This window comes from Trachypithecus francoisi, unplaced genomic scaffold (assembly GCF_009764315.1).
Source record: "Trachypithecus francoisi isolate TF-2019V2 unplaced genomic scaffold, Tfra_2.0 Contig01585, whole genome shotgun sequence".
NCBI lineage: Eukaryota > Metazoa > Chordata > Mammalia > Primates > Cercopithecidae > Trachypithecus > Trachypithecus francoisi.
In genome coordinates, this window is record NW_022681444.1 from 4678284 (window position 1) to 4704108 (window position 25825).

The 25825-nt window shown below is 48.2% G+C and overlaps 2 protein-coding genes across 23 annotated transcripts in view; one reads left to right on the top strand and one right to left on the bottom strand.

The window, feature by feature from the left end:
• RALGPS1 (Ral GEF with PH domain and SH3 binding motif 1) overlaps positions 1-25825 on the top strand; it is a 327157-nt gene that overhangs the window by 177038 nt on the left and 124294 nt on the right. The gene's annotated exons all lie outside the window — the stretch shown is intronic.
• ANGPTL2 (angiopoietin like 2) overlaps positions 13544-25825 on the bottom strand; it is a 36334-nt gene continuing 24052 nt past the window's right edge. For both annotated transcript variants that reach the window (XM_033191527.1, XM_033191534.1), the window contains exons 3-5: positions 19520-19713; positions 17878-18148; positions 13544-15353 (exon numbers count right to left, since the gene is read on the bottom strand). In XM_033191527.1, the coding sequence (XP_033047418.1) occupies positions 15154-15353; positions 17878-18148; positions 19520-19713 (665 nt within the window). In that variant the 3' untranslated portion in view covers positions 13544-15153. The remainder of the gene's footprint in view (positions 15354-17877; positions 18149-19519; positions 19714-25825) is intronic.

Consider the following 25825-nt stretch of genomic DNA (forward strand, 5'->3'; position numbering starts at 1 on the left):
AAAGAAGGTTATAAAGTAGAAAGTGAATGTGCCATTCTTCTTCTCCCACTTGCCAGAGGCAGCCAGTGTTTGCCATGGGTGTGTGTTCTTCCAGACATTCTGATCCACTAATACAAAAAGACGTGCCTGTGGAGGGGCACATATGATATTGTGCTTTCTAAACAAATTAGGAACATTTTATATGTGTTGTTTGCACATATAAACTGTCATAGATACTGTACAGTGGCAGCAAATCTAGAACTCCCCTGTTCTTTCTGGTAGCTCTTTGGCACCCACAGATGTATGGGCAACATGTTGGATATCGCCTGGATGAGTGCTTATTTGTCTAGCTGTGTCCCAATTGACAAATATTTAGACTGTTTCTAGTTTTTCCCTTTTACATATAGAAGTTGAATATCCCTAATCTGAAAATCCAAAATCTAAAACATTTTGAGAGTCAACATGATGCTCAAAGAAAAGCCTCATTGGAATATCTTGGATTTCAGATTTTCAGGTTAGGTTTGCTCAACAGGTAAGTATAATGCATATATTCCAAAATCTGAAAAAATATGAAATCTGTAACATTTCTGGTCCGAAGCATTTTGGATAAGGGATGCTCAGCCTGTAGTGCAGTGGGGAGCATCCTTATCTGTGTGTCTTTACCCTCCTGTTAGAGTACTTCTGAAACACTGAGTGCTGGAAGTGGAATTGCTGGGGCAAAAACTCTGCAACTTTACAGTGCCTGCTGCTGGAATGGCCTCTGAAATGCTTGCAGTTATATTTCTACAAACAGGATATGAGTACGCCTATTTTTTCCACTCTCACCAACACTAGATATTACCTACCATGTTTTATTTATGCTAAAATGATAGGCACAAGATGCCTTTTTAAAAAGACATATATATACATTTCTCTGCCCACCAATTCTCTTAGGCTCTAAATTAGGCAGCCAGGCCTTCAGGCCTCCCAGCCAGCTGATCAGCCACCCCCTGCCCTTGCCTCTGCTTCCTGAATATCTGTCCTTATTCCCTCTCCCTGTGTCCCCAGCACAGGCCTGCACTGCCCTGATTGATGAAGAAAGACTGCCTTGCTGTTGGGTTCCTGTGGAGAAGAGGCTGACCTAAATCCATCCCCTGCACACTTGCCTGGGCATTGGTCAACATTCCAGGCTTGGAGAAGGCTGTGTGCTTCTTTTAATCCGTTTCCCTTGTTGAGATGACTAGGGCGTAGGCCTCTGTCATCACATGGCCCCAGAAGGGAATTCTAATTCCACTCCCTCCACATTAACTATCCTTCTAGGCTCTGGGCCATTCCCAGCTCTGCTGAGGCTCAGGGCAAATGTGGCCTGTCTTTCCTCATCCAAGAAGCCCTCTCCTAGTACTGTGAGATACCCTTCAGCTTCAGGGTGTGCTGTAGCAGTGGGGAAGGGAACATCCCTTGAGCAGCCCATGGAGCTGGATTTGTTAATATTATGACCATCAGCAAGCACAGCATGGGACAGGCAGATGGCCCACCCACCTAGGAGGTGCCGCATGTGACAGCGCTATGGGAATGCCATGCAGATGGGAGAGATTGTCTGTGTCTGGGCTCCCAGTGTGGGCTGAGCTGGCCCAGAATGGCCATTCAGGAGAGACAGGGATACTTGAATGTCTCAGGGATGGCTGGTATTGAAACATGTCCACAGAGGCAGAATCCCAGACTAGGGCTAGTTCAGGCCTGACTCTGAGGTCTGAGAGAGACCTGTAAGCAAGCGCCAGGCCTGGAGGCATGGATATGGGAGATGAGCCGCCACTACTGGAACCGAGTTGCCAGATGATGAGGACCAGGGCTTGAACCAGATAGATTTGGTCATCTGGTGACTGCCAGAGCATCCACAAGTAGGATGTTTGGAGTAGCAAAGCAGGGGGCTGATGAGTCTGTAGGCTGTAGGACAGATGGCAAGAAGAAAAAGAGCTGCAGCCTGGCAAAGGATTGGTAGCCCAAGGAGCTGCAGAACATTCTCCAGCACTGCCCCTTGTTACTCCACGTCCATTGTTTGAGATAAATTAGGCAGACAGCTATGGACAGGCTTTCTGACATCTAGGGACCTTCTGATATCAAGCTGCTGCTGCTGTACAGGCAGGCTGGCTGGCCACCTGACATATCCACTGCTATGGGCAGGAGGCGCCATATCACCGTGATTCTCAGATGTATTACTGAGTGATATGGAGTGACATAGGAGCTGTAGTGTGATCTCACTTCCTCTGTGGGTGTAGTGATCGATGCTGTAGAGGCAGGAACTCAGGAATCAGACTGAGTTGAGTTTACATTCTGAGTGTCAGGCTACATGCACTTGGGCAGCTCACTTACCTCTTTGATGTAAGTTTTCTATTATGTTTAGAAGAGAGAGTAATTATAGAATCCACCTCACAGAGTTGTTGTGAGAATTTAAAGAGCCATGCATACTGCCTGGCACATGGAAAGCACCCTATAGATGATGGCTAGTATTAGTGCTATCCACATGAAAATACAGCTAAGAAGACTCTATCAGTGAGAACCCTGTTGCCCTCGTATCCCTATTGAGAAACACAGCATATCCAGGAAGGGCAGCATACCCAGGAAGAGGCCCATCTGGGCACGGCCAGGTATCATGTTAGTTAGCCACCTGGCCCTAGAAGGGTTGGATGTGATTTCTGGGATAGTGCAGGGGTCAGCAGCAGGAGGGGCTGGGGAATAGGATCCCATCTGATGAGTAATGTCTGGCTGGCAAATTATGGTCCTGGAGGGGATGGGGACCAATAACATCTGGAGTGTAGTCTAGAAACCTTTTTGGATAGAGACCCAGCCTGTGACCCCTCCTTCTTTGGGAACCTACTTCCCCTGCTTCTCCCTTGGCACTGCACGCCAGCAGCAGTGTTCCTTCCACCTAACTCTGCTCCACGGTCAGAGCCCATAGAGTTGGGGTGGGTACTCAGCCCGAACTGGGCCGATTGGATCCTCTACCTGGGAGCTAGCATTGGAACATAGATGTGCTGGCACTCAGATCAGGAGGACGTGAACTGAAAAATGCCATCTGGTGCCATGTGCCGGGACAACTGCAGAGAATAGGCCACAGATGGATGCTTGATGAGAAGCAGAGAAAGAGACCCTGCAGGAAAGGGGAAAGCAAAGAGCAAGGGAGAGGAGCTGAGAAAGTTAATGCCTTGCATCTTGAAGGCTTTCCAGGCAATTTCAAGTTCCTGGCCCTTGTGAGGCCCAGCTGTGTCCCTGCCCGTGGACTTGGGGAGATACCTCGTGTCCTTATGTAACCAGCTTATTAAATGAGCTGGACTCAGTCAGGTGTAAGAAGAAACCAACCTCATTTTTCCCTGTGTCCTTTTGAGCCTACTCTGTGGATTTTTATTTTCCTAGTCAAAGCTGAGAACTTAGCAGGTCCTTTGGTCTTTCAGGTGCTAGGCATGAAACAGCCCAATCCATTGTAACAATTCCTCATTCCTGACAGTACAGTGTAGGAATTGCAAGTCTGGACTCCTAAAGCTGACCAGCTGTGGAGGTCTGGAGTGGGGGAAGACAGATGGTCAGCTTGTTTATTTGTTTGTTTGTTTTGAGACAGGGTTTTTTTTTTTGCCCAGGCCTGGAGTATGGTGGCATGATCTTGGCTCACTACAACCTCTGCCTCCTGGGCTGAAGTGAGCCTCCCACCTCAGTTTCCCGAGTAACTGGGACCACAGGTACATGCCATCATGCCAAGCTAATTTTTAAATTAATTAATTATGGTAGAGGCGGGGTTCTCGCATGTTGCTTAGGCTGGTTTCAAACTCCTGGGCTCAAACAGTCTTCCCACCTCGACCTCCCAAAGCTCTGGGAGGCATGAACCACAGCACCTGGCTGACACACAGTCAGCTTCTTCACTGGATCCTGGCCAGTCCCGCTGCCTCCCCAACCTGTTCACTGAAGTTTCTGGCCCTTGGAAACAGGAGAGGAAGAAAGGAGAGAGAAGGGTCCATCTTTCATAGCTGTTGATAACTCAGAGCTCATGCCCTGTGGGTTTGCTAGATGCTCGTGCAAGCAACCCAGTGCTGCCTTTCCCCCTCTTGGCTGCTGCTGCTTCAGAATTTCCCTCCTGGGCACCTCTGACTCAGCTCCTTTGATGGAGTAATGTATAGCTCCCTTCCTGGCTCCTGTACTTCCTGCCCTGCCTCCACCCCCACCATCCAGACAGCCCTCTGGTCCTAGGAAGCCTGAATTTGTGCCTCGGTGGGCTGGCCTTGTGCTCTCAACGTGGGCCGCTCTTCCCACTGCTCTTTGTGTTCCTGGGCCTGAGTCAGACAGGAGTGCTTATGCCGTCCCAGGCCAGGCTTTGGGAATGGTCCCTTGAAGTCCCTCTCACCTGACTGAAGGTGAGTGAGAACACCCACCTTCCTTGTGGTGGTGGGAACACGTGAAGGACAGCTCATTCTCCCCTCCCCAGGACCTTCTTTCTGTACTTCTCACACAGCGTCAGGGAAGCCATCAGCTAATGCTGGAGAGCCAGTGCGGGGCCATGCCCTTTGCAGGGATGATCTTGCAGCTTTTATCTTGTCCTTAGCCTTTGAAGTCTCAGATAAAATTGAGGCAGAAAGAGCACCTTTTAAACATGTTGTTACACTTAAAAGCTTCCATTTTTGACTTAATCTGGTCATGTGAGTTTCTCTTACTATAATCAGAGTCTTGACAAGTCTGTGTGAAACAGACAGGGGGGTCTTGGGAAATCAGAGAGGACACCTTGAACCCCCTAAGAGTATCTGTGAACTGTGAGCATGGTACACTCCCATTACCATTGTTTTCAGTAATTCGAAGGTTTCTCTTTCAGTCTTGCTCAAATTGGCAAGATTTGGGGGAGAGGGTCTTGTTCAGTGTCGCTTGCTCAGAAAACATCACTGTCTTCTGGCCCTGTTCCCCACACAAGCCCAGCAGATGGGTGCCCCTTGTCCCCCAAGAGACCAAGGTATTGGCTAAAACTGGGATGCAGGGGTTTGCCTGGGGCAGGAGAAAGTCTGGGCTTTATTGACTTCCTTCTGGGTCTGCAAATGCAATGCAGCCACATGGAGAACTTAGTAATAGTAGGACTCCTGTGATTGTAGGCCTTAAAAGGTCACTGATGGGATAGGAAAGGATGGTCTGGTTGGCAAGTCCCCAGGATGCTGACTGGCTGTCTTTGCTGGCAGGTAGAGCAGTTCACTGGGTACCCAGGCTAGGGTACTTGGACAGAGCCCTCCTGCCCCATGCTCTTCTTCCATGCCACCAGCTTAGTAAGCTGACCCCCACCTTTCATTTTCTCCACATCTCTGATGAGCTTATTCCTTCCTCTCCTTCTATATAGCCTGGGTGTGGTTTGATTAAGATTCAGGCTTGGGTATTGAGATGGGGTTTGGGAGAAATAGCTGGTATCATGACCTGCTTTCATTTGAATCCTAAATAGTTTAGAAAAAGGATGGCTCTGCAGTGTCCTGCATGGCTTTCCAGAGCTCTCTATTTGGAGTTTTGGAGCCAAGACCAGTGACCAGTAAAGTTGGGCCTTGTTTTCCTTCACTCTTGTTCCCTATGTCCCACACGCTCCACTCCAGATGTGTGTGGAGGGATGATGATAGCCTGGGCCAAGATTAAGATATTTTCCTCAAATAGCATTCAGATTCCACTGTGATCCCAACAACTGACTAGGGGCTTAGGAGAAGGGAGTTGAGAACTCTTACTTGGTGCCTGACACCCAGCACCTTCTGGATTAATTGCTGCCGGGGCATTCTTAGCAGCAGTCTGACCTCAAGCCTCATTTTTGCCTCTTTTGTAAAGTGAGAATAATGATCCCTCCTTCACAGAGCTTCTGTGAAGGTGACGTAAAACACACACATGCACACACGCATGCACACACACGTGCACATGCATGTGCCTGTTTCTTTTTCTTTTTTTTTTTCTTTTTTTTGAGACACAGTCTTGCTGTCTCCCAGGCTGGAGTGCAGTGGTGCGACTTTGGCTCACTGTGAGCTCCGCCTCCCGGGTTCATGCCATTTTCCTGCCTCAGCCTCCCCAGTAGCTGGCACTACAGGCGCCCACCATCACGCCCGGCTAATTTTTTGTATTTCTAGTAGAGACGGGGCTTCACTGTGGTAGCCAGGATGGTCTCGATCTCCTGACCTCGTGATCCACTTGCCTCGGCCTCCCAAAGTGCTGGGATTACAGGCGTGAGCCACCGTGTCTGGCCACACAAGCCTGTTTCTAAGCACATGGTAGGCTTCAGTGCATATCAGTGCATCTCTAACTGCAGCTTTACTAGAAAAAGCTATCATATGGTTATGTCACTTGGTCATTAGGTAGAAGGATTGCTGGGGCCCCGGGTATAAGTGCATTTACAATTTTGCTATATACACTGGCAAATTACTCTTCAACAATATGGAGTCAAGTTATACGTCCATCCATAGTGCACACATCTGTCCATTACGTTGTCAACATGGATATTGGCATTTTTTTCATCTTTGCCAATCTGAGAGGCAACACGTCATGGTTTGTCCTTCACTTTTTTTTTTTTTTTTTTTTAATTTCTTTTTTTTTTTTTTTATTATACTTTAAGTTCTAGGGTACATGTGCATGACGTTTATATCATGTATAACTCCCCCATGCAATCCCTCCCTCCTCCCCCCTCCCCATGATAGGCCCCAGTGTGTGATGTTCCCCTTCCCGAGTCCAAGTGATCTCATTGTTCAGTTCCCACCTATGAGTGAGAACATGCGGTGTTTGGTTTCTCTTCTTGTGATAGTTTGCTAAGAATGATGGTTTCCAGCTGCATCCATGTCCCTACAAAGGATGCAAACTCATCCTTTTTTATGGCTGCATAGTATTCCATGGTGTATATGTGCCACATTTTCTTAATCCAGTCTGTCACAGATGGACATTTGGGTTGATTCCAAGTCTTTGCTATTGTGAATAGTGCCGCAATAAACATACGTGTGCATGTGTCTTTGTAGTAGAGTAATTTATAATCCTTTGGGTATATACCCAGTAGTGGGATGGCTGGGTCATATGGTACATCTAGTTCTAGATCCTTGAGGAAACGCCATACTGTTTTCCATAATGGTTGAACTAGTTTACAATCCCACCAACAGTGTAAAAGTGTTCCTATTTCTCCACATCCTCTCCAACACCTGTTGTTTCCTGACTTCTTAATGATTGCCATTCTAACTGGTGTGAGATGGTATCTCATTGTAGTTTTGATTTGCATTTCTCTGATGGCGAGTGATGACGAGCATTTTTTCATGTGTCTGTTGGCTGTATGGATGTCTTCTTTTGAGAAATGTCTGTTCATATCCTTTCCCCACTTTTTGATGGGGTTGTTTGTTTTTTTCTTGTATATTTGTTTGAGTTCTTGTAGATTCTGGATATTAGCCCTTTGTCAGATGAGTAGGTTGCAAAAATTTTCTCCCATTCTGTAGGTTGCCTGTTCACTCTGATGGTAGTTTCTTTAGCTGTGCAAAAGCTCTTTAGTTTAATTAGATCCCATGTGTCAATTTTTGCTTTTGCTGCCGTTGCTTTTGGTGTTTTAGACATGAAGTCCTTGCCCATGCCTATGTCCTGAATGGTACTACCTAGATTTTCTTCTAGGGTTTTTATGGTATTAGGTCTAACATTTAAGTCTCTAATCCATCTTGAATTAATTTTCGTATAAGGGGTAAGGAAAGGATCCAGTTTCAGCTTTCTACTTATGGCTAGCCAATTTTCCCAGCACCATTTATTAAATAGGGAATCCTTTCCCCATTTCTTGTTTCTCTCAGGTTTGTCAAAGATCAGATGGCTGTAGATGTGTGGTATTATTTCTGAGGACTCTGTTCTGTTCCATTGGTCTATATCTCTGTTGTGGTACCAGTACCATGCTGTTTTGGTTACTGTAGCCTTGTAGTATAGTTTGAAGTCAGGTAGCGTGACGCCTCCAGCTTTGTCCTTTTGACTTAGGATTGTCTTGGCAATGCGGGCTCTTTTTTGGTTCCATATGAACTTTAAAGCAGTTTTTTCCAATTCTGTGAAGAAAGTCATTGGTAGCTTGATGGGGATGGCATTGAATCTATAAATAACCTTGGGCAGTATGGCCATTTTCACAATATTGATTCTTCCTATCCATGAGCATGGTATGTTCTTCCATTTGTTTGTGTCCTCTTTGATTTCACTGAGCAGTGGTTTGTAGTTCTCCTTGAAGAGGTCCTTTACATCCCTTGTAAGCTGGATTCCTAGGTATTTTATTCTCTTTGAAGCAATTGTGAATGGAAGTTCATTCCTGATTTGGCTCTCTGCTTGTCTGTTACTGGTGTATAAGAATGCTTGTGATTTTTGCACATTAATTTTGTATCCTGAGACTTTGCTGAAGTTGCTTATCAGCTTAAGGAGATTTTGGGCTGAGACGATGGGGTTTTCTAAATATACAATCATGTCATCTGCAAACAGGGACAATTTGACTTCTTCTTTTCCTAACTGGATACCCTTGATTTCTTTCTCTTGCCTGATTGCCCTAGCCAGAACTTCCAACACTATGTTGAATAGGAGTGGTGAGAGAGGGCATCCCTGTCTTGTGCCAGTTTTCAAAGGGAATTTTTCCAGTTTTTGCCCATTCAGTATGATATTAGCTGTGGGTTTGTCATAAATAGCTCTTATTATTTTGAGGTACGTTCCATCAATACCAAATTTATTGAGCGTTTTTAGCATAAGGGCTGTTGAATTTTGTCAAAAGCCTTTTCTGCATCTATTGAGATAATTATGTGGTTCTTGTCTTTGGTTCTGTTTATATGCTGGATTACGTTTATTGATTTGCGAATGTTGAACCAGCCTTGCATCCCGGGATGAAGCCCACTTGATCATGGTGGATAAGCTTTTTGATGTGCTGCTGAATCCGGTTTGCCAGTATTTTATTGAGGATTTTTGCATCGATGTTCATCAGGGATATTGGTCTAAAATTCTCTTTTTTTGTTGTGTCTCTGCCAGGCTTTGGTATCAGGATGATGTTGGCCTCATAAAAAGAGTTAGGGAGGATTCCCTCTTTTTCTATTGATTGAAATAGTTTCAGAAGGAATGGTACCAGCTCCTCCTTGTACCTCTGGTAGAATTCAGCTGTGAATCCATCTGGTCCTGGACTTTTTTTGGTGGGTAGGCTATTAATTGTTGCCTCAATTTCAGAGCCTGCTATTGGTCTATTCAGGGATTCAACTTCTTCCTGGTTTAGTCTTGGAGAGTGTAAGTGTCCAGGAAATTATCCATTTCTTCTAGATTTTCTAGTTGATTTGCGTAGAGGCATTTATAGTATTCTCTGATGGTTGTTTGTATTTCTGTGGGGTCGGTGGTGATATCCCCTTTATCATTTTTTATTGCGTCTATTTGATTCTTCTCTCTTTTCTTCTTTATTAGTCTAGCTAGCGGTCTGTCAATTTTGTTGATCTTTTCAAAAAACCAACTCCTGGATTCATTGATTTTTTGGAGGGTTTTTTGTGTCTCTATCTCCTTCAGTTCTGCTCTGATCTTAGTTATTTCTTGCCTTCTGCTAGCTTTTGAATGTGTTTGCTCTTGCCTCTCTAGTTCTTTTAATTGTGATGTTAGAGTGTCAATTTTAGATCTCTCCTGCTTTCTCTTGTGGGCATTTAGTGCTATAAATTTCCCTCTACACACTGCTTTAAATGTGTCCCAGAGATTCTGGTATGTTGTATCTTTGTTCTCATTGGTTTCAAAGAACATCTTTATTTCTGCTTTCATTTCGTTATGTACCCAGTAGTCATTCAGGAGCAGGTTGTTCAGTTTCCATGTAGTTGAGCGGTTTTGATTGAGTTTCTTAGTCCTGAGTTCTAGTTTGATTGCACTGTGGTCTGAGAGACAGTTTGTTATAATTTCTGTTCTTGTACATTTGCTGAGGAGTGCTTTACTTCCAATTATGTGGTCAATTTTGGAATAAGTGCGATGTGGTGCTGAGAAGAATGTATATTCTGTTGATTTGGGGTGGAGAGTTCTATAGATGTCTATTAGGTCCGCTTGGTGCAGAGATGAGTTCAATTCCTGGATATCCTTGTTAACTTTCTGTCTGTTGATCTGTCTAATGTTGACAGTGGAGTGTTGAAGTCTCCCATTATTATTGTATGGGAGTCTAAGTCTCTTTGTAGGTCTCTAAGGACTTGCTTTATGAATCTGGGTGCTCCTGTATTGGGTGCATATATATTTAGGAGAGTTAGCTCTTCCTGTTGAATTGATCCCTTTACCATTATGTAATGGCCTTCTTTGTCTCTTTTGATCTTTGATGGTTTAAAGTCTGTTTTATCAGAGACTAGGATTGCAACCCCTGCTTTTTTTTGTTCTCCATTTGCTTGGTAGATCTTCCTCCATCCCTTTATTTTGAGCCTATGTATGTCTCTGCATGTGAGATGGGTCTCCTGAATACAGCAGACTGATGGGTCTTGACTCTTTATCCAGTTTGCCAGTCTGTGTCTTTTAATTGGAGCATTTAGTCCATTGACATTTAAGGTTAATATTGTTATGTGTGAACTTGATCCTGTCATTATGATATTAACTGGTTATTTTGCTCGTTAGTTGATGCAGTTTCTTCCTAGCCTCGATGGTCTTTACATTTTGGCATGTTTTTGCAACGGCTGGTACCGGTTGTTCCTTTCCATGTTTAGGGCTTCCTTCAGGGTCTCTTGTAAGGCAGGCCTGGTGGTGACAAAATCTCTAAGCATTTGCTTATCTGTAAAGGATTTTATTTCTCCTTCACTGATGAAGCTTAGTTTGGCTGGATATGAAATTCTGGGTTGAAAATTCTTTTCTTTAAGAACGTTGAATATTGGCCCCCACTCTCTTCTGGCTTGTAGAGTTTCTGCCGAGAGGTCTGCTGTTATTCTGATGGGCTTCCCTTTGTGGGTAACCCGACCTTTCTCTCTGGCTGCCCTTAAGATTTTTTCCTTCATTTCAACTTTGGTGAATCTGGCAATTATGTGTCTTGGAGTTGCTCTTCTGGAGGAGTATCTTTGTGGCGTTCTCTGTATTTCCTGAATTTGAATGTTGGCCTGCCCTACTAGGTTGGGGAAGTTCTCCTGGATGATATCCTGAAGAGTGTTTTCCAACTTGGTTCCATTTTCCCCCTCACTTTCAGGCACCCCAATCAGACGTAGATTTGGTCTTTTTACATAATCCCATACTTCTTGCAGGCTTTGTTCATTTCTTTTTCTTCTTTTTTCTTTTGGTTTCTCTTCTCGCTTCATTTCATTCATTTGATCCTCAATCGCTGATACTCTTTCCTCCAGTTGATCGAGTCGGTTACCGAAGCTTGTGCATTTGTCACGTATTTCTCGTGTCATGGTTTTCATCTCTGTCATTTCGTTTATGATCTTCTCTGCATTAATTAGTCTAGCTGTCAATTCTTCCACTTTTTTTTCAAGATTTTTAGTTTCTTTGCGCTGGGTACGTAATTCCTCCTTTAGCTCTGAGAGGTTTGATGGACTGAAGCCTTCTTCTCTCATCTCGTCAAAGTCATTCTCTGACCAGCTTTGATCCGTTGCTGGCGATGGGCTGCGCTCCTTTGCAGGGGGAGATGCGCTCTTATTTTTTGAATTTCCAGCTTTTCTGCCCTGCTTCTTCCCCATCTTTGTGGTTTTATCTGTCTCTGGTCTTTGATGATGGTGACGTACTGATGGGGTTTTGGTATAGGTGTCCTTCCTGTTTGATAGTTTTCCGTCTGACAGTCAGAAGGACTGTCTGTTGGTCTGTTAGAGATTGCTTGAGGTCCACTCCAGACCCTGTTTGCCTGGGTATCAGCAGCAGAGGTTGCCGAAGATAGAATATTGCTGAACAGCGAGTGTACCTGTCTGATTCTTCTTTGGAAGTTTCCTCTCAGGGGTGACGCCACCCTGTGAGGTGTGGGGTATCAACTGCCCCTAGTGGGGGATGTCTCCCAGCTAGGCTACTCAGGGGTCAGGGACCCACCTGAGCAGGCAGTCTGTCCATTCTCAGATCTCAACCTCCGCGTTAGGAGATCCACGGCTCTCCCCAAAGCTGTCAGACAGAGTCGTTCGGGTCTGCAGCGGCCCCGCTCTTTCCCCTAATGGACTGCAGCTGTGCGCTGTCCGCAGCGGTAGAGTCTACAGAGACAGGCAGGCTTCCTTGAGCTGCTGTGAGCTCCACCCAGTTCGAGCTTCCCAGCGGCTTTGTTTACCTACTTAAGCCTCAGCAATGGCGGGCGCCCCTCCCCCAGCCTCGCTGCTGCCTTGCGGATAGATCGCCGCAGATGGCTGTGTTAGCAGTGAGGGAGGCTCCGTGGGCGTGGGACCCTCCCGGCCAGGTGTGGGATATATTCTCCTGGTGTGCCTGTTTCCTTAAAGCGCAGTATTGGGGTGAGAGTTACCCGATTTTCCAGGTGTTGTGTGTCTCAGTTCCCCTGGCTAGGAAAAGGGATTTCCTTCCCCCTTGCGCTTCCAGGTGAGGCGATGCCTCGCCCTGCTTCAGCTCACGCTGGTCAGGCTGCAGCAGCTGACCCGCACCGATTGTCCGGCACTCCCTAGAGAGATGACCCCAGTACCTCAATTGAAAATGCAGAAATCACCGGTCTTCTGTGTCGCTCGCGCTGGGAGTTGGAGACTGGAGCTGTTCCTATTCGGCCATCTTGCTCCGCCCCCCCTGTCCTTCACTTATAGCACCTCTCTGATTACTACTGAGGTTGACATCTTGTTTACCGGCCATTTGTGAGTCTTCTCCTGTGTACATGTACTTTGCCAAGTTTTCTGTTACAGGGTTTGCATCTTTCTTGATTTGAAAGAGGTTTTAGCATAGCATGAATATTCTGTATTTGCTATATATGTTTCAAATATTTTTCTCTTGTTCAATATTTGCCTTTTAATCTTGGTCATGTTTTATTTTTTGTTTTGTTTCTCGGAAAGCAGAAAATTGGAGTTCTGAAAAAAGTTGTATCTTTTAGTCTTTTCCTTTAACTTTTGGGATTTCCTGTCATGCCTAGAACCAATTCCCAACCCACAGATTTGTTTTACAAGGAAACAGTTCTAGCGGCTAGTGTGGAAGTTGGATTGGAATGAGGGAGATGGAGAGTCCTGGTCTGGAGCCTGGTGCAGTAATTGAAGGGAGAGGAGATGAGACCCTATGCTAAGGCAGGCAAGATAGCTTGGCATGGAGGGATGGATTGTGCTTGACAGGGGAAGGGAAAGGTCCTTGTTTTTGATCTGAGCAATTGAGTACCTGGGGCCATTTGGTGAAAAGGGACCAGACCTAGAAGAAAGGTGTGTCAGGCATTAAGTGCACTGCCTGTAAGGTGCTTGGAGGACATCCAGTGGAGAAATCCAGGACACAGCTGGATGTGAGGAAGTGGAGCTCCAGATAGCCATCTTGGCTGAAGTACTATTGTGGTACTACTGTGGTCCTACCTACTCGGGAGGCTGAGGGTATAGGTGGTAACCAGAGATAGGGTGAGTGTGATTTAAATGATTCTGGTGTGTGTCCTGGTGCCAAATCTCCTCCTGGTTTTACTTAAAGAGGCTCTGATATGGGAGACCCCCAGAAGGCATTCTAAAACAGTAACACAGAGTGTAGATACATCCAGATAGCACTGATGGCTTTTATTGCAGATTCGTGTCATTACAAGGATAATCTGGGAATATATTTTTTTAAAAACCCTCCCTTTTATATACACAAAACATGCTACATGGTACACTTTGTGAGAAATGCTGAGGTAATAGGCACACACCCAGACATGGACAGTACCAAACATCCAACATCTCACACAGCCTGGCCCACGTGCCCACCGGGAAGGGTCTCACCTTCTTGACTCATCCCTTGCCCCTCCTTGGCAATAGTCTTGGGAGTGCTGAGACTGACACTTCGTGGCCAACAGGACTGAGAAAGCCACCAGGCCGCAATGCATCAACCGAGGGGTCCGGTGACCCCTGATTATTCAGCAACTCCTGAGAAGTGACCCATTTTCATTTTTGTGGCACTTGTTCTCCAGGGAAGTATAGTTTGGAGATGAGATGCGGACTCTAGTCAGCCTGAGAGCGTGGAACCTCTGGTCTGTAGCCAGCCGGGGGCTCTGATGATCTGATGCCTTCTGTTCAACCTATATCTCCTGGCCAGATAGGTTATTATTTGTGTGAAGACTAAAATGACATGTAGGCTAAAGTATGAATGGAAGATACAAAACTGCGAGTACATTATCTGTGTGACCGGTGGAGCTTTTGGCCTGGCCTTCCCTTCCCAACCAGAAACCTGGAGCCCAGAGTGTTTCCTGCTCAGAAGCTGAGGAATCTTGCCTAGAAAGAAGGGGCCGTGTGACAGAAAAGGCAAGGAGTAGGTAGGCGAGGAGTACAACAGAGCGGAAAGGGGGCCTTGAACTGCGGTGAGTGGCCAGGGACTGACACACAGAAGGCACTTAATGAATGGTGTCAAATAAAGGATAAGTGGGCGATGGATGGTGAAAAGTCCTGAGAATGGGGAAAAGTATGAAAATGGAGCAGGAGGGAGTTTGAAATTTGATTAGGTGCCAAAAGGGGTTCTGAAGAGAAGAAGCTGGGAACCTCTATGAGAGAGGTTAGCATTGTAGACATCCTGGAAGAATCCAGGCACATGGATGCCAAGGGTGATCCTTTCAGTTGAGCCACACAGTCTGTGATCTACCCTTAGACTCAAGTAATGCAACACTAATGAAATGCTGTTCTCCTAAGAGCAAAGCTGCTGGTGACAGCTTCAACATCTGAGAACTGAATGTATGTGTATTTAGGTATGTAAGGCAACCCTATGTATGGATCTAGATATATCACATGTGATGTATATCTAAATGCATATATATGTGGTATACACATGTGCACAAGGGAGGCTCATACACGTGTATATTATGAAGGTATTTTGCAGTTGTGTTTTTATTGTAGAGACTTAATTTATTTAAAGAAAGAGTTGTCTGTAGTCCTGTCCTGTCCTGGAGACATGAGGGGCTGTCTGGTGTGAAGGAAAGTAGGAGGGACAGAAAACACTGTATCGATTCAGTTCCATCATCTGCTGCAGTGACTTCGGAAAACAGAATCCAGCATCCCAGTCCTCCCAGCCTCAGGATGAACTGGTGAGGAGTTGTTCTTTGTGCTGTGGCCAGAGTGACCAGGGTGGGCTCCTGGCAATGGCCATGAGAGGTCAGGAGGGGGAGCTGGCTTAGTGGAAGGTGTTGGGGTTCGGTCGGATCATCATCACCACTTTCTTGAGTGAGTAAGAGCCTCCTCGGAACTCAGCCCAGTAGACTCCGTCCTGGTAGCGGCTCCGGTAATGGCCCCCGCGGTACCAGACCCCGTTGAGGTTGGAGTGGGCACAGGCATTATACCACCAGCCTCCCTTCTGGTAGTGGGCACAGTTTCCTGCAAGAGAGAAGGCAGTGAGAGTGTGTCTGGGAGGAGGCCATTCTACCTGTGTCCATAGTTTGCTCAGGGCTTTCAGCAAAACCCTCTCTGGGAGACATCTGGGCAGAAACGCTTGGGAGGTGAACCCGTCTCCATGGGTGGTGAGAGGCCATGCATCAGGCCTGCCTTTGAGGCTCAGCTTTATAACTAACTAGCTGTGTGATCTCAGACAAGTGACTTAACCTCTCCCAGCCACTGTATCCTCATCTGTAAAATGAGAATAAAAATGACGCCTGCCGCACAGGACGGCTCTGAGGATTGAATGAGGATGCGTACTTGACACTTAGCCAGGGCTGGGTGCAAAGGAGGCCCCAAGGGAACTCCACACTTTGTGTTCTGATAGGAAATAGAGATGGCCTGAGGTGGGCAGGGAGGGAGAAAAGCTTTTCCTTAGGAATTTTTAGAGTTGAAACAGTTGGGTCAGGAGTCTTTATAGAATGACAAAGGAAGTGTTTAAGAAGAAATGCTCCTCCAGTCCTCCCCGGCTCGTATTCCATCCAAACAATTTTTTATATTACTTCACAAAGGAAAGGTATTTCCATAAAACTCTTGGCATTATCACATCATGCTGAATTTTGCTGCCAAGGACAAGCAGTTCAGAACAACAGTAAAAACTGTGGGAAGGTGCGCGCGGGCATGCAGGGGCAGTGCACTCTGTGGCAGGAGGAGAGGGGGCCACTATCTGCCAGCATTGCTCTTAGTGAAGGGTGGTCCCCACTTTCCTGACTAGGCCTCACGAGGGGACCCTGTACTCAGGGGAGAGGCTGCGCCAGTCAGGATTGTGGGTCGGAGGGCCCAACAGAGCAGGTGGCCGAGGCCGTGGGATGAGGTGAGGAGGTCGCACTCAGTCTGAGGCAGAAAGCAAGAGGGGAGCTGCAGCCCAGGTTTTCCCAGAGTTTTTCTGGGGGTCCTTCTGGGTCATGATTCCAGGCCACAGGGACCAAGTGGCAGTGTTGGACTGGTATAGCAGGGAGATCCTTGGGCACGCCATAACCAGCCTCTTCTTTGCCAGCGGAGGCCCCACACACCTCCGGGGACAAGGAACTTGCCAACCACTGATTTTGTTGCTGGCTAGATCTGAGTTTGGATCATAGAACACAGTTTCCGCTCCCTAAGGAGGCGGCCCTCCAGAAAGGCTGTAGCAGCCCCTGCGTCCCAGGGTCTGACCAGCTCTGAAGGTCATCCTCCTGCCCTGCTCTTCTAGAAGCCTCGGCAGCCCTACTGCTTCAGAACAAGGGCCTGCTCCTCCTCCCGGGCCCCTTCGGGCTGAGCCAGTTCAGTGTCAGTGGGTGGATAAGGTGTCTGTGTGATGTAGGGATGGGCAAGTCATGTCCTTCCTGTCCCCTGATGTTGGGAGAATTACCCTTCAGAATGTGGCTGCCATGGGGACCTGGAATGAGGATCCCCTCCACCTTAGCATGTAGGTTTCAGGGCCTGCCTGAAGTGCAAGCCATTTGTAGAACAGTCTCGAGAGCTCGCTTCTCAAGTGGGAGGGAGTAGCCTTCTGACCAATACCACATAGGAAATGTAGGCAGGAGAGGACTGGGTTTGCCCATGAGAGCAGACAGCCTGAGCCTGGAGGCGGCATCGGCCGTCAGGTGGTGCCAGCCTCAGGGAGGAGCGTGGCAGGGCCGAGAGGCCTTCATCTCAAGAAACTAGATGTTGGCCCTGGGGAGACATTAACTGTGTGGGAGTCTGATATCTGGACTCAGGGCCGGACCATATCTAGGTTTCTTCTAATTTTCTGTTTTTTCTCTTGTTTTTTGTTTAATAAAGACTTCTTAGTAAAGACCTAGATTTGAAGCATGTGGTCTTAGACAAATCACTTTCTCTCTCCTATCTGCTTTCCTCTTAATAGCTTCCTCTCAGCAGTGCCCTAGCATTACATGCAGTAACAGTGACCATGAAGAAAGCCAGCTTGTGTGGGGCCCTCGCTGTGTGCCAAATCCTAGACAAAGCACTTTGGGTACATTCTCTCTACGCTTCTCCCTACCCTGCAAGGTAGTTCTTGTCCTTCCTTCCAGATGCAGAAACTGAGACCCAGGGAGATTTAGCAGCATGCCCAAGGACACATGGCTGGTAGGAGGTGGGACCAGCACTGGAGCCCAGGTGTATGGCCCAGAGCCTGTGCAGTTGGTTAGCTCTATACCAGGTGCCTTGGACAGAGGTGGTGAGGCCACAGCCCAATACATGTCTTTCTGCATTGGCCCCAGTTGGCCCTGGTACGTGTGATTTGTATACCTCTTTATGTCTCCTCTCCCCATTTTTTTAAATTTGTAAATGCCACTCTGACCCAGCTTTGTGAAGGGGACCTGTGGGCAGGAGAAGGGACCCTCAGGGGGTGGTAACAGGGTCAGGCAGCTTGGCCCAGCTGCTTATCACCCTGGGATCTTCCCGTTTCCAAGCCCTGGAGTCAGGGGCTCTGGCTCTGGTTGACCTCTTTTCCCTGCCCTGCACCTAGGTTTGACTCCACTTTTCCTACCTGTGTAGACATCGTGATCTCTGTCCAGGGTGGTGAACTGCTTGCCATTGTGCCATGTAAAGGAGTCACCCGCATTGCCGTGGTAGCGCCCCAGCCGCAGCTTATAATACTCGCTCTCAGGTTCCAGGCGGAAGCTGGCGTATTCTGCAAAGACTTTGCGGCCGGACCAGTCCTCCATGGTCACCAGGAGTTTGTAGTTGCCTTGGTTCGTCAGCCAGTAAATGTTCTCCAGGCCCAGCCAGTATTCGCCATCAATGTTCCCAAACCCTTGCTGGGGAAAACCCGGGAGGGTGTTAATGTGGGGCCTGCAGTACCTGTAGCCAGCAGGCCTGGCTGTCGGACACTCAGCCCTGGATAGAGGGGCCGGGGAAACAAGCAGAGCATGAAGCAGACCTGGTTCAGACCCCTACTCTACCACTGAATCTCTCTGTGACTCACACATTATTCAAAAATATGCAGAGTGCCTACCCTGTGCCAGGCATCATGTGAACCCCAGATTCCTCATTCTTACGTCAGGGAGGCTACATTACCTTCCCCACAGGCTTGCTGCAGGAACACGTGTGCTGTGGCAAGTGGAGGGCCTGGCACTCAGTAGGCACTCAGCAAGCATTCCTCAGACAAATCCCTGCCCTTCACTGAGCTTCACCTCCTTCTCTGGAGATGGGCTGTGTGTGAGGGTCACGTGTAAACTCTAATGCACCAGACAGGTGTGAGCTGTGACGCATGTGTCCCATCCACTGGGGCTCCCCTCTAGGTCTAAAACCTAGTGGTATCCACTGGCACTGGGTGGTATCCACCGGCATGGCAGAGCCATGTGTGCAAGGCGTCGTGGCTTCAGTTTGTGAGCTTCAGTGTCAGAGGCCTCACCTGCAGTCACTACTGGGCCAATTGCTGGCTTTGCAACCCTGAGCAAATTACTCCACACTTTCACCTGTAAGCTGGGTCCATCACAGAACCTCCCTCAGGGGGTTGATACAAGATTAAACAAAGTAACGCATGAAAGCCCTTAGCATGGTGCTGGCATGGGTTGGGCACTTGGCAAACCGAGCCACTCTTGCCACCTTTGTTTAGAGGGTGAAGAACCATGTATGTCTGAGTCCTGGCAACTTTCCCTGCTACACAGATGAGCATTTCAACTCCCTGGGAAGCAGGGAGCCCAGAGGATGAGCCTGGAATTAGGACTTGAGCATTGCCACAGTTCCCTACCAGGACTCTCTGGGGGTTTCTCCCAGGGACTGGGAGCCTTTTGGGACTTGCCCCTTCTGGGCTTTGAGAGCAGGTCTTTCCCCATGGAAACCCCAGTTGGGAATGAAATGCTCCCCACTCCTGGGCCCCCATACCAGCATTTCTAAACTCTCACCCTGTCCTGCGGGGCTGTGGTGGTCTGGTCTACTAACTCCTGTCCTGCAGCAGTTGCTAGCAGCAGTCAGAGGAGGAGCTGGTTCTCACTACTCCTGGTGGGTTTGCACAATGGCCCTGTCTGCATCCTTCTTGCCTTAGGTATGTGTGTTGTTGGGGCCGCACTGGCCTGGACTTGGTCAGCATGTACCTCTGAGCGGGCTCTTCTACTGGTCGCTCAGGCCTCTCTTGGGGTGGGCCAGTCACCTTGTGGGCAGCACAGACAGCCCCTGCCGGGTCTCACCTTGTACGTCTCCCAGTTCCTGAAGAAGTTAACAGAGCCATCCAGGCGTCTCTGGATGACAGTCCAGCCCCCGGGGTCGTGTCTCTGGTCGCACCACACCTGCATGAGGCGGTTGGTGTTCTCCGGCTTCACCAGGTAGATGGAACTGGTGTCGTGGCCATCCTCCAGGGCCTGCAGGCAGTCTCTCCATGGGCCTGGGGACACAGATATGCATATACATCACAGACCTGCCTGTCACCAGGCCACACCCCCAGCTGCACCTCAAGCAGGCACAACCTCCGGTGAGGCTCCAGCTGCGAGCCACGGGCCCACAGTCTGGGGTAACCAATGTTTGTTTTGCGAGTTTGATAAATAATTGTAAAGATAAGAGCCTTGGACTGGGGGTCAGGATGCCCACACTCCAAGCTCACTTTCTCCTGTCACCCGCCTCACAGTGTGACTTTGGGCTTCTTCACTTCTCCCAGCCCTCAGTTTCTTCCAGTTGTAGAAGGGAGATCAGATTTCCCTCATACAGCATTGTCAGGATTTCTGAGATCATTTGGGGAGAAGTTGCTGGGGTGATCTTTTTCAGGTTCATTGTATTAGGAAAAAGAGATGTGGACCTACTAAATGTGGCAACATCGGTCAGTGCCTGCAGGCTCTGATGGCTTTGTTTCTGCAGGGAAACTCGGTTCCGCTGGATTACTGTTTCTGGGGGCCAAGTGCAGTTGGCCCCCTTCAGTTCTGACTCCACATCTGCCCTTCCAGTGACAATGCTTCGTGATGACTGCTGCAGCTTTTACTAAATGAACTTCCACAGTCACGGGGGCCTAGGCCATGCCCAGAATTTGGCCATGTAGCCAGAGACTTTGGGATATTTCCGGGATTCATTCACTGCTCTTCAAGTGTCTTTTTAGGGAGCCAGGTTCCCTTTCAGCTCAATCTGTGTGTTTTCCAAAGGAAGCTCAATGAGGGCCAGATGCTCGACCTCATGCATTCTGAGGTCTTCCTGGCAGGCTCATACACTTAAAGGATGATGTCTAGGATACAGCCCAATCCATGGCTCTCTTCTGAAACTGAGACCAGAGGGTTCTGTGATTCTCTGTGACTCCACTGAGCTTGGGCAGCCCAGTCAGAAGGAATGGGTGTTCTACCACAGGTCTTTCAGCCCTCACCACCCCTGCCCATCAACTCTGCCCTCCCCAGGCAGTTTCTTATGCTCCAGTGTTGGTCACATCAGCAAGAAGGTACAAGCTTGAGTCACCAAGGGTCTGGACAGTCTGGGGCCTTTCTCATTGATCTGAGGAACCTTTAGAAGGCCTTCAAGCCCTAGCCATTCAGATGAAAATGGCTGAAAGAAAGAAGATCATGTTTTGCTTCAGTCTCTTCAAAATATTCCCCATAGGGCCAGGTGCGGTGGCTCACACCTATAATCCCAGCACGTTGGGAGGCCGAGGCAGGCAGATCACGAGGTCAGGAGATCGAGACCATCCTGGCTAATATGGTAAAACCCCGTCTCTACTAAAAATACAAAAAATTAGCCTGGTGTGGTGGCAGGCACCTGTAGTCCCAGCTACCGGGGAGGCTGAGGCAGGAGAACCGCTTGAATCCGGGAGGCGGAGGTTGCAGTGAGCTGAGGTGGCCCCACTGCACTCCAACCTGGGTGACAGAGTGAGACTCCGTCTCAAAATAAACAAAAGAAATAAACAAAAAAATCCCCACAATGAGACTGGTTAAGGACGAAAGTGCTAAGAAAGTACCATTGTATATGTTCTATCAATTTGTGTGTTTATTCAACAACTGTGTATTGAGTCCCAGGCTCTGCAGATGTGGTGCTGGGCAGCGGAAGCTCAGGGCAGGGTGGGGCTGCTCTGGTGCCCAACGAGGGAGGAACTGACCTCACTACCTCCTCCCCACTTGAATTCCTGTAGATCCTGTCCTTTCTCTTTCTGTGGGAATTGAAGGGAGGTGCCCATCAGTGACAGGTGTACTCAGCTTTTCTGGTGCAGGTCACACTTCTCACATTCCTTCCTGGCTGGTGTTTGGGCTCAACTAGTTCACAGGTAATGGTTATAAACCAGAAAGACTTAGGTTTCTGGTCTCTGTTAGACATCTCAGGTGGGCTCTGCCTGAGGCCTTGCAGGAAGAAGCCTTGTATTTGAGCATTCATCCACCTAGAACCTGACGGGAAGGCAGGCGCTGTCTTGCTCATTCCTTGCTTCCCACTATCACCCTGAGAAGAAAGATTGGTTTGGGTGCTGACAGTTGACTCAGGGGGCTTCTCCCTTCATCTTCCAGGGAGAAGCTTCTCACCCATTTACCTTTTTGCCAAGCTTCTTCTCCAAAGGATGGGGCAGGACCCAACACTCCCACCCCTGGGTAGCAGATGGGGCACAAGCAGCTGCTTCCTTTGGCAGTGCCACTTCCCGCCTTTCCCCCTCCACCCCCTCAGTATCCTTCCTGGGGAAGGGGAGGCCAGACCTCCAGAAAGAGCATTTGTGAAGGAGAAAAAGGTTTTGCTTGTGTTCAGCTTGAAGCCCCAGGGACGGAGGCAGAGAATGGGAGTCTGTCCCCAACAGCTGGAGCAGAGCGCCGGTGGGCGTGGGAGGCCTCCTAGCTCCTTACCAAGTCAGCAGCACAGGAGAGGCCGTTTGATGCGAATACTGGTGACGGAAGATCCGGCAGAAGCCTGCAAAATAACGCCCACTGAGAGCGAGCAGCCCAGCCTCTTACTGCACAGCTGCCAGGACTGCTGCAGAATTGTCAGATGTAAAGGCTGCCTTTGAAGGCGGCGCCACGTAGGGAAAGGCTGTGGAGGCTGCTGGGGGAGTGGCAGTTGGCCTCGTGGCTCCAGCTGGGGCTGCCTTTGTGGGCGCCATCAGTGATCTCAGTTTTACTTTTGGCATTTCCACCAAGGGCTCTTTTTAAAGGCGAGTGTTTTTAAATGTTTTGGGGCTACTAGTCCCTTTACGAATTTGGGGATGGTTCTAGATCCTTTATTCAGAAAAATGCACAGACTCAAACAATTCTGTATACAGTTTCAGAAGGTAATAGATTCCCAAAGTCCCAGGTTATAAACTCCTTGCTCTAAGAGTCATGACTGAAGTAGTAATAATAATAGCCAGTGTGTACTGAGCATTTCCTATGGTCCTAGGCACGTATTTCAACAGCTGACCCTCCTGACACTCCTATGAGGTAGGAAAGCAGACCCTGTGGTCATTAGGGGATCCCCTCGAGGTTACCTGGTGGGTAAGGGACCCAGCAGTTGTATGCACCCAGGGCTTGTCCAGAGCTCACACACTAAAGTACTCCTCTTTTTCCCCAACTAGAGCAAACTCAAGAATAAGGGACCCAGGCTGACTTAGCTCTGTGTCCTTAGAACTAATGTTAATCTTTGCCAGTCAGCCAGTGACAAAATAAAACATACAAATTTACAGTTCTTTGTCAAGGTGTAAAACTTCTAAAAATCTTTAATGATTTTTTTCTTCCATATTTACCTTTTGGTGTTCTTTGCCCATTTTTCAACTATTCTAGTGTCTGTTATGATGTAGAAGAAGTTTTTCTTTTTTAAAAAAAGGCAGACGTAATTCTTTTAAGGCTTTCTAGAATAATGGAGTAGGTATCAAATAGTGTCGAAGTGTTTAGTATTTTCTGCTGTTACAGAAAATGTGCGTATGTGTCTGTACACTGAATTTCACATGACAATCAGGCCCCATTAGCTTCTGTCGAAAATACATATTCAAACACAGTTTCCCTCAGAACCCTTAGTAGACCTCTATGAAATCTCCTGCATTCAAACACATTTCCTTTTCACACATTAAAGGCACCAGTGGCAAAGGTCAGAAACATCAATGATGGATGAAAATTAGTCAGAAAAAGAATTAACATTGAAAAATTGTCAGCAGTAAATTTATGTGGCTCCCTTAAAATAGCAGAGACAAAACATCCTACTTTGAGGAGAAATCCACAACTGTAACATATAAATAATACTTTGAAAAATCTGTATCTGTTCCATATAAATAATGCCCTCGTAGGGAGCCAGGCAAGGGTTGGGCCACGATGGAGGAAGACCTGGCTGAGGAAGGGAGGGCTGGAGGAGGACTCCACACTTGGAGTCAGGAGCCCTTGGCTCCAATCTCGATGGCCTCACCTCTGCACAGTGTGACTTTGGGCTGGGTCCTCATTGAGCCTCAATTTCTTCTTCTGTGAAATGGGGAAAGGACCATAGCTATTCTGAGAAGGTCATGAACACAAGAGCGGCCAGCATGGGGGCCAGCTGGGGCAGGTGCTCTGTGAAGATTATCCCTTTCTGTTTCCTTTGATAGATGAAAGCTGACATTTTTGAAGTTGTTCACGCCCCCCCAACTCATTCCTCCTCCACACACACGTTACTACATTTGCTTTTCAATACAAGACTAAATGTAAGATATTTACCAGTAGATGTCTTCCATTTATTTTTAAGTCAGAATTTCAGTGCAGAAGGCCACAAAGATATATTAACATGAAGAATGGAAATCTTTTTTGTCAATGAAACTGAGTTTTCAGTGTGCAGTGGGCAAAGCGCTCCCTTTGGACCAGTGCAGAGTACCTAGCGGTGTTTAACTTGGCGCCCCTTCTGAGAGGGCAGCTCTGCCCAGAGCATCAGGCCAACACTAACTCGGCAGCACCTGGGCTCAGAGTGGAGCAAATGCCCCGACCTCATCTCTATAAAGACCACATTTACATTCTTGGCGGAGCTGTGGCCAAATGTTCCACGTGAAGAGAAGTGCGGCCCCATGGCTGAGCCGAGTCTGTGTGGTTCCCTGGAGAAGCAACAAGGGTGGGAAGGCACACAGGGTCTGGGGTCAGGAGGCCTCCAGAGGAGGGACATCAGCAAGTGGGGGAGTACCAGGTACACGGGTCACAGCCCGGACCCCACTGCCACACCCTGGTAAGTGTTGGAGGTGATCAGCTTTGGGTACTTCCTTCCTCCTCTCTGGGGTTCTTGATGGGGATTAGGCACACAAGGACCATGGCCTCTCAGGAAACCAGGACCCACTGATGATTGATGGCTGATTCAGTGCCTGCCACCCCCAACACAGGGCCTTTCAGGCCAAGCTGAGTTAGAACCGGCACCTAGGCCAGGCAAGCATAGCATCCTATTTCCAGTTCTCTTTCTGTGGATCTGGGGCGGACCAGCATCAGCCTGATTTACCCGTCCAGGCCCTAGTGGAGAATGGGCTCACAAACTGCATCAGCTCTCAGTGCAGTGCCCCTCCTACTAGGAAAACATGGCTCCGTGAATATCTGACCTTAAGGCTGGGAGCTAAGCAGTGCGGCCTCTGTGGGCAAGAGGGATGCATCTTCTCCCTGACGTGCCTGAGGTGTGGGGGGAGGAGCAGAGTCCTTCCTGCCCACAGCACGACTGGACCCCGTGGCTGGCCAGCAGCCTGACAGTCCTCTTTATCCCCGAGTCCAGCCCCAGGTGTCAGAATTTGACCACCTTAGGCCACTCAGAGGACCCTGTGGCCTGTGGGAAATGTTCTGGGGGGCTCTTAGTTCTGGGAAGTTGCTCCCGCGAATATTTTAGTCCATATGCAGGCACTAGGGAGAAGTTTCCGTGTTATCACTAAGATGCAGTCTGCTTTTAATGAGAATTGTATGCTGTTTTCACTTACTCTCACTGATGGTCTGTCTCCAAAAAGTCTTCTCACCACTCCCTGAAACATTTTTCTAACAGGAGAAAGGACTAACTGTTGAAATGGAATCTGCAATTTCCTACCCAAATGAATGCATCTGAGTGCCACGGCACGTGGCCTGCTTAGGTGAGAGTCCCACCCAGGCCAGCATCAGGACTCACTGGGCACCCCGTGAGGGCAGGAGAACAGACACACAGGATCAGGGGATGGGGTGTGAGGGGTGGCTACAGTGAGGAGCAGTTGTATGGGGATCTTCGAATCTCATTTATCCAGAGGCTTGGCAAAATAAGATTTTGGTTAGCCGGGCGCGGTGGCTCAAGCCTGTAATCCCAGCACTTTGGGAGGCTGAGACGGGCGGATCACGAGGTCAGGAGATCGAGACCATCCTGGCTAACACGGTGAAACCCCGTCTCTACTAAAAACTACAAAAAACTAGCCGGGCGACGTGGCGGCGCCTGTAGTCCCAGCTACCCAGGAGGCTGAGACAGGAGAATGGCGTGAACCCGGGAGGCGGAGCTTGCAGTGAGCTGAGATCAGGCCACAGCACTCCAGCCTGGGTGACAGAGTGAGACTCCGTCTCAAAAAAAAAAAAAAAAAAAAAGATTTTGGTTATGGACGTATGTATATATATATATATATATATTCTATA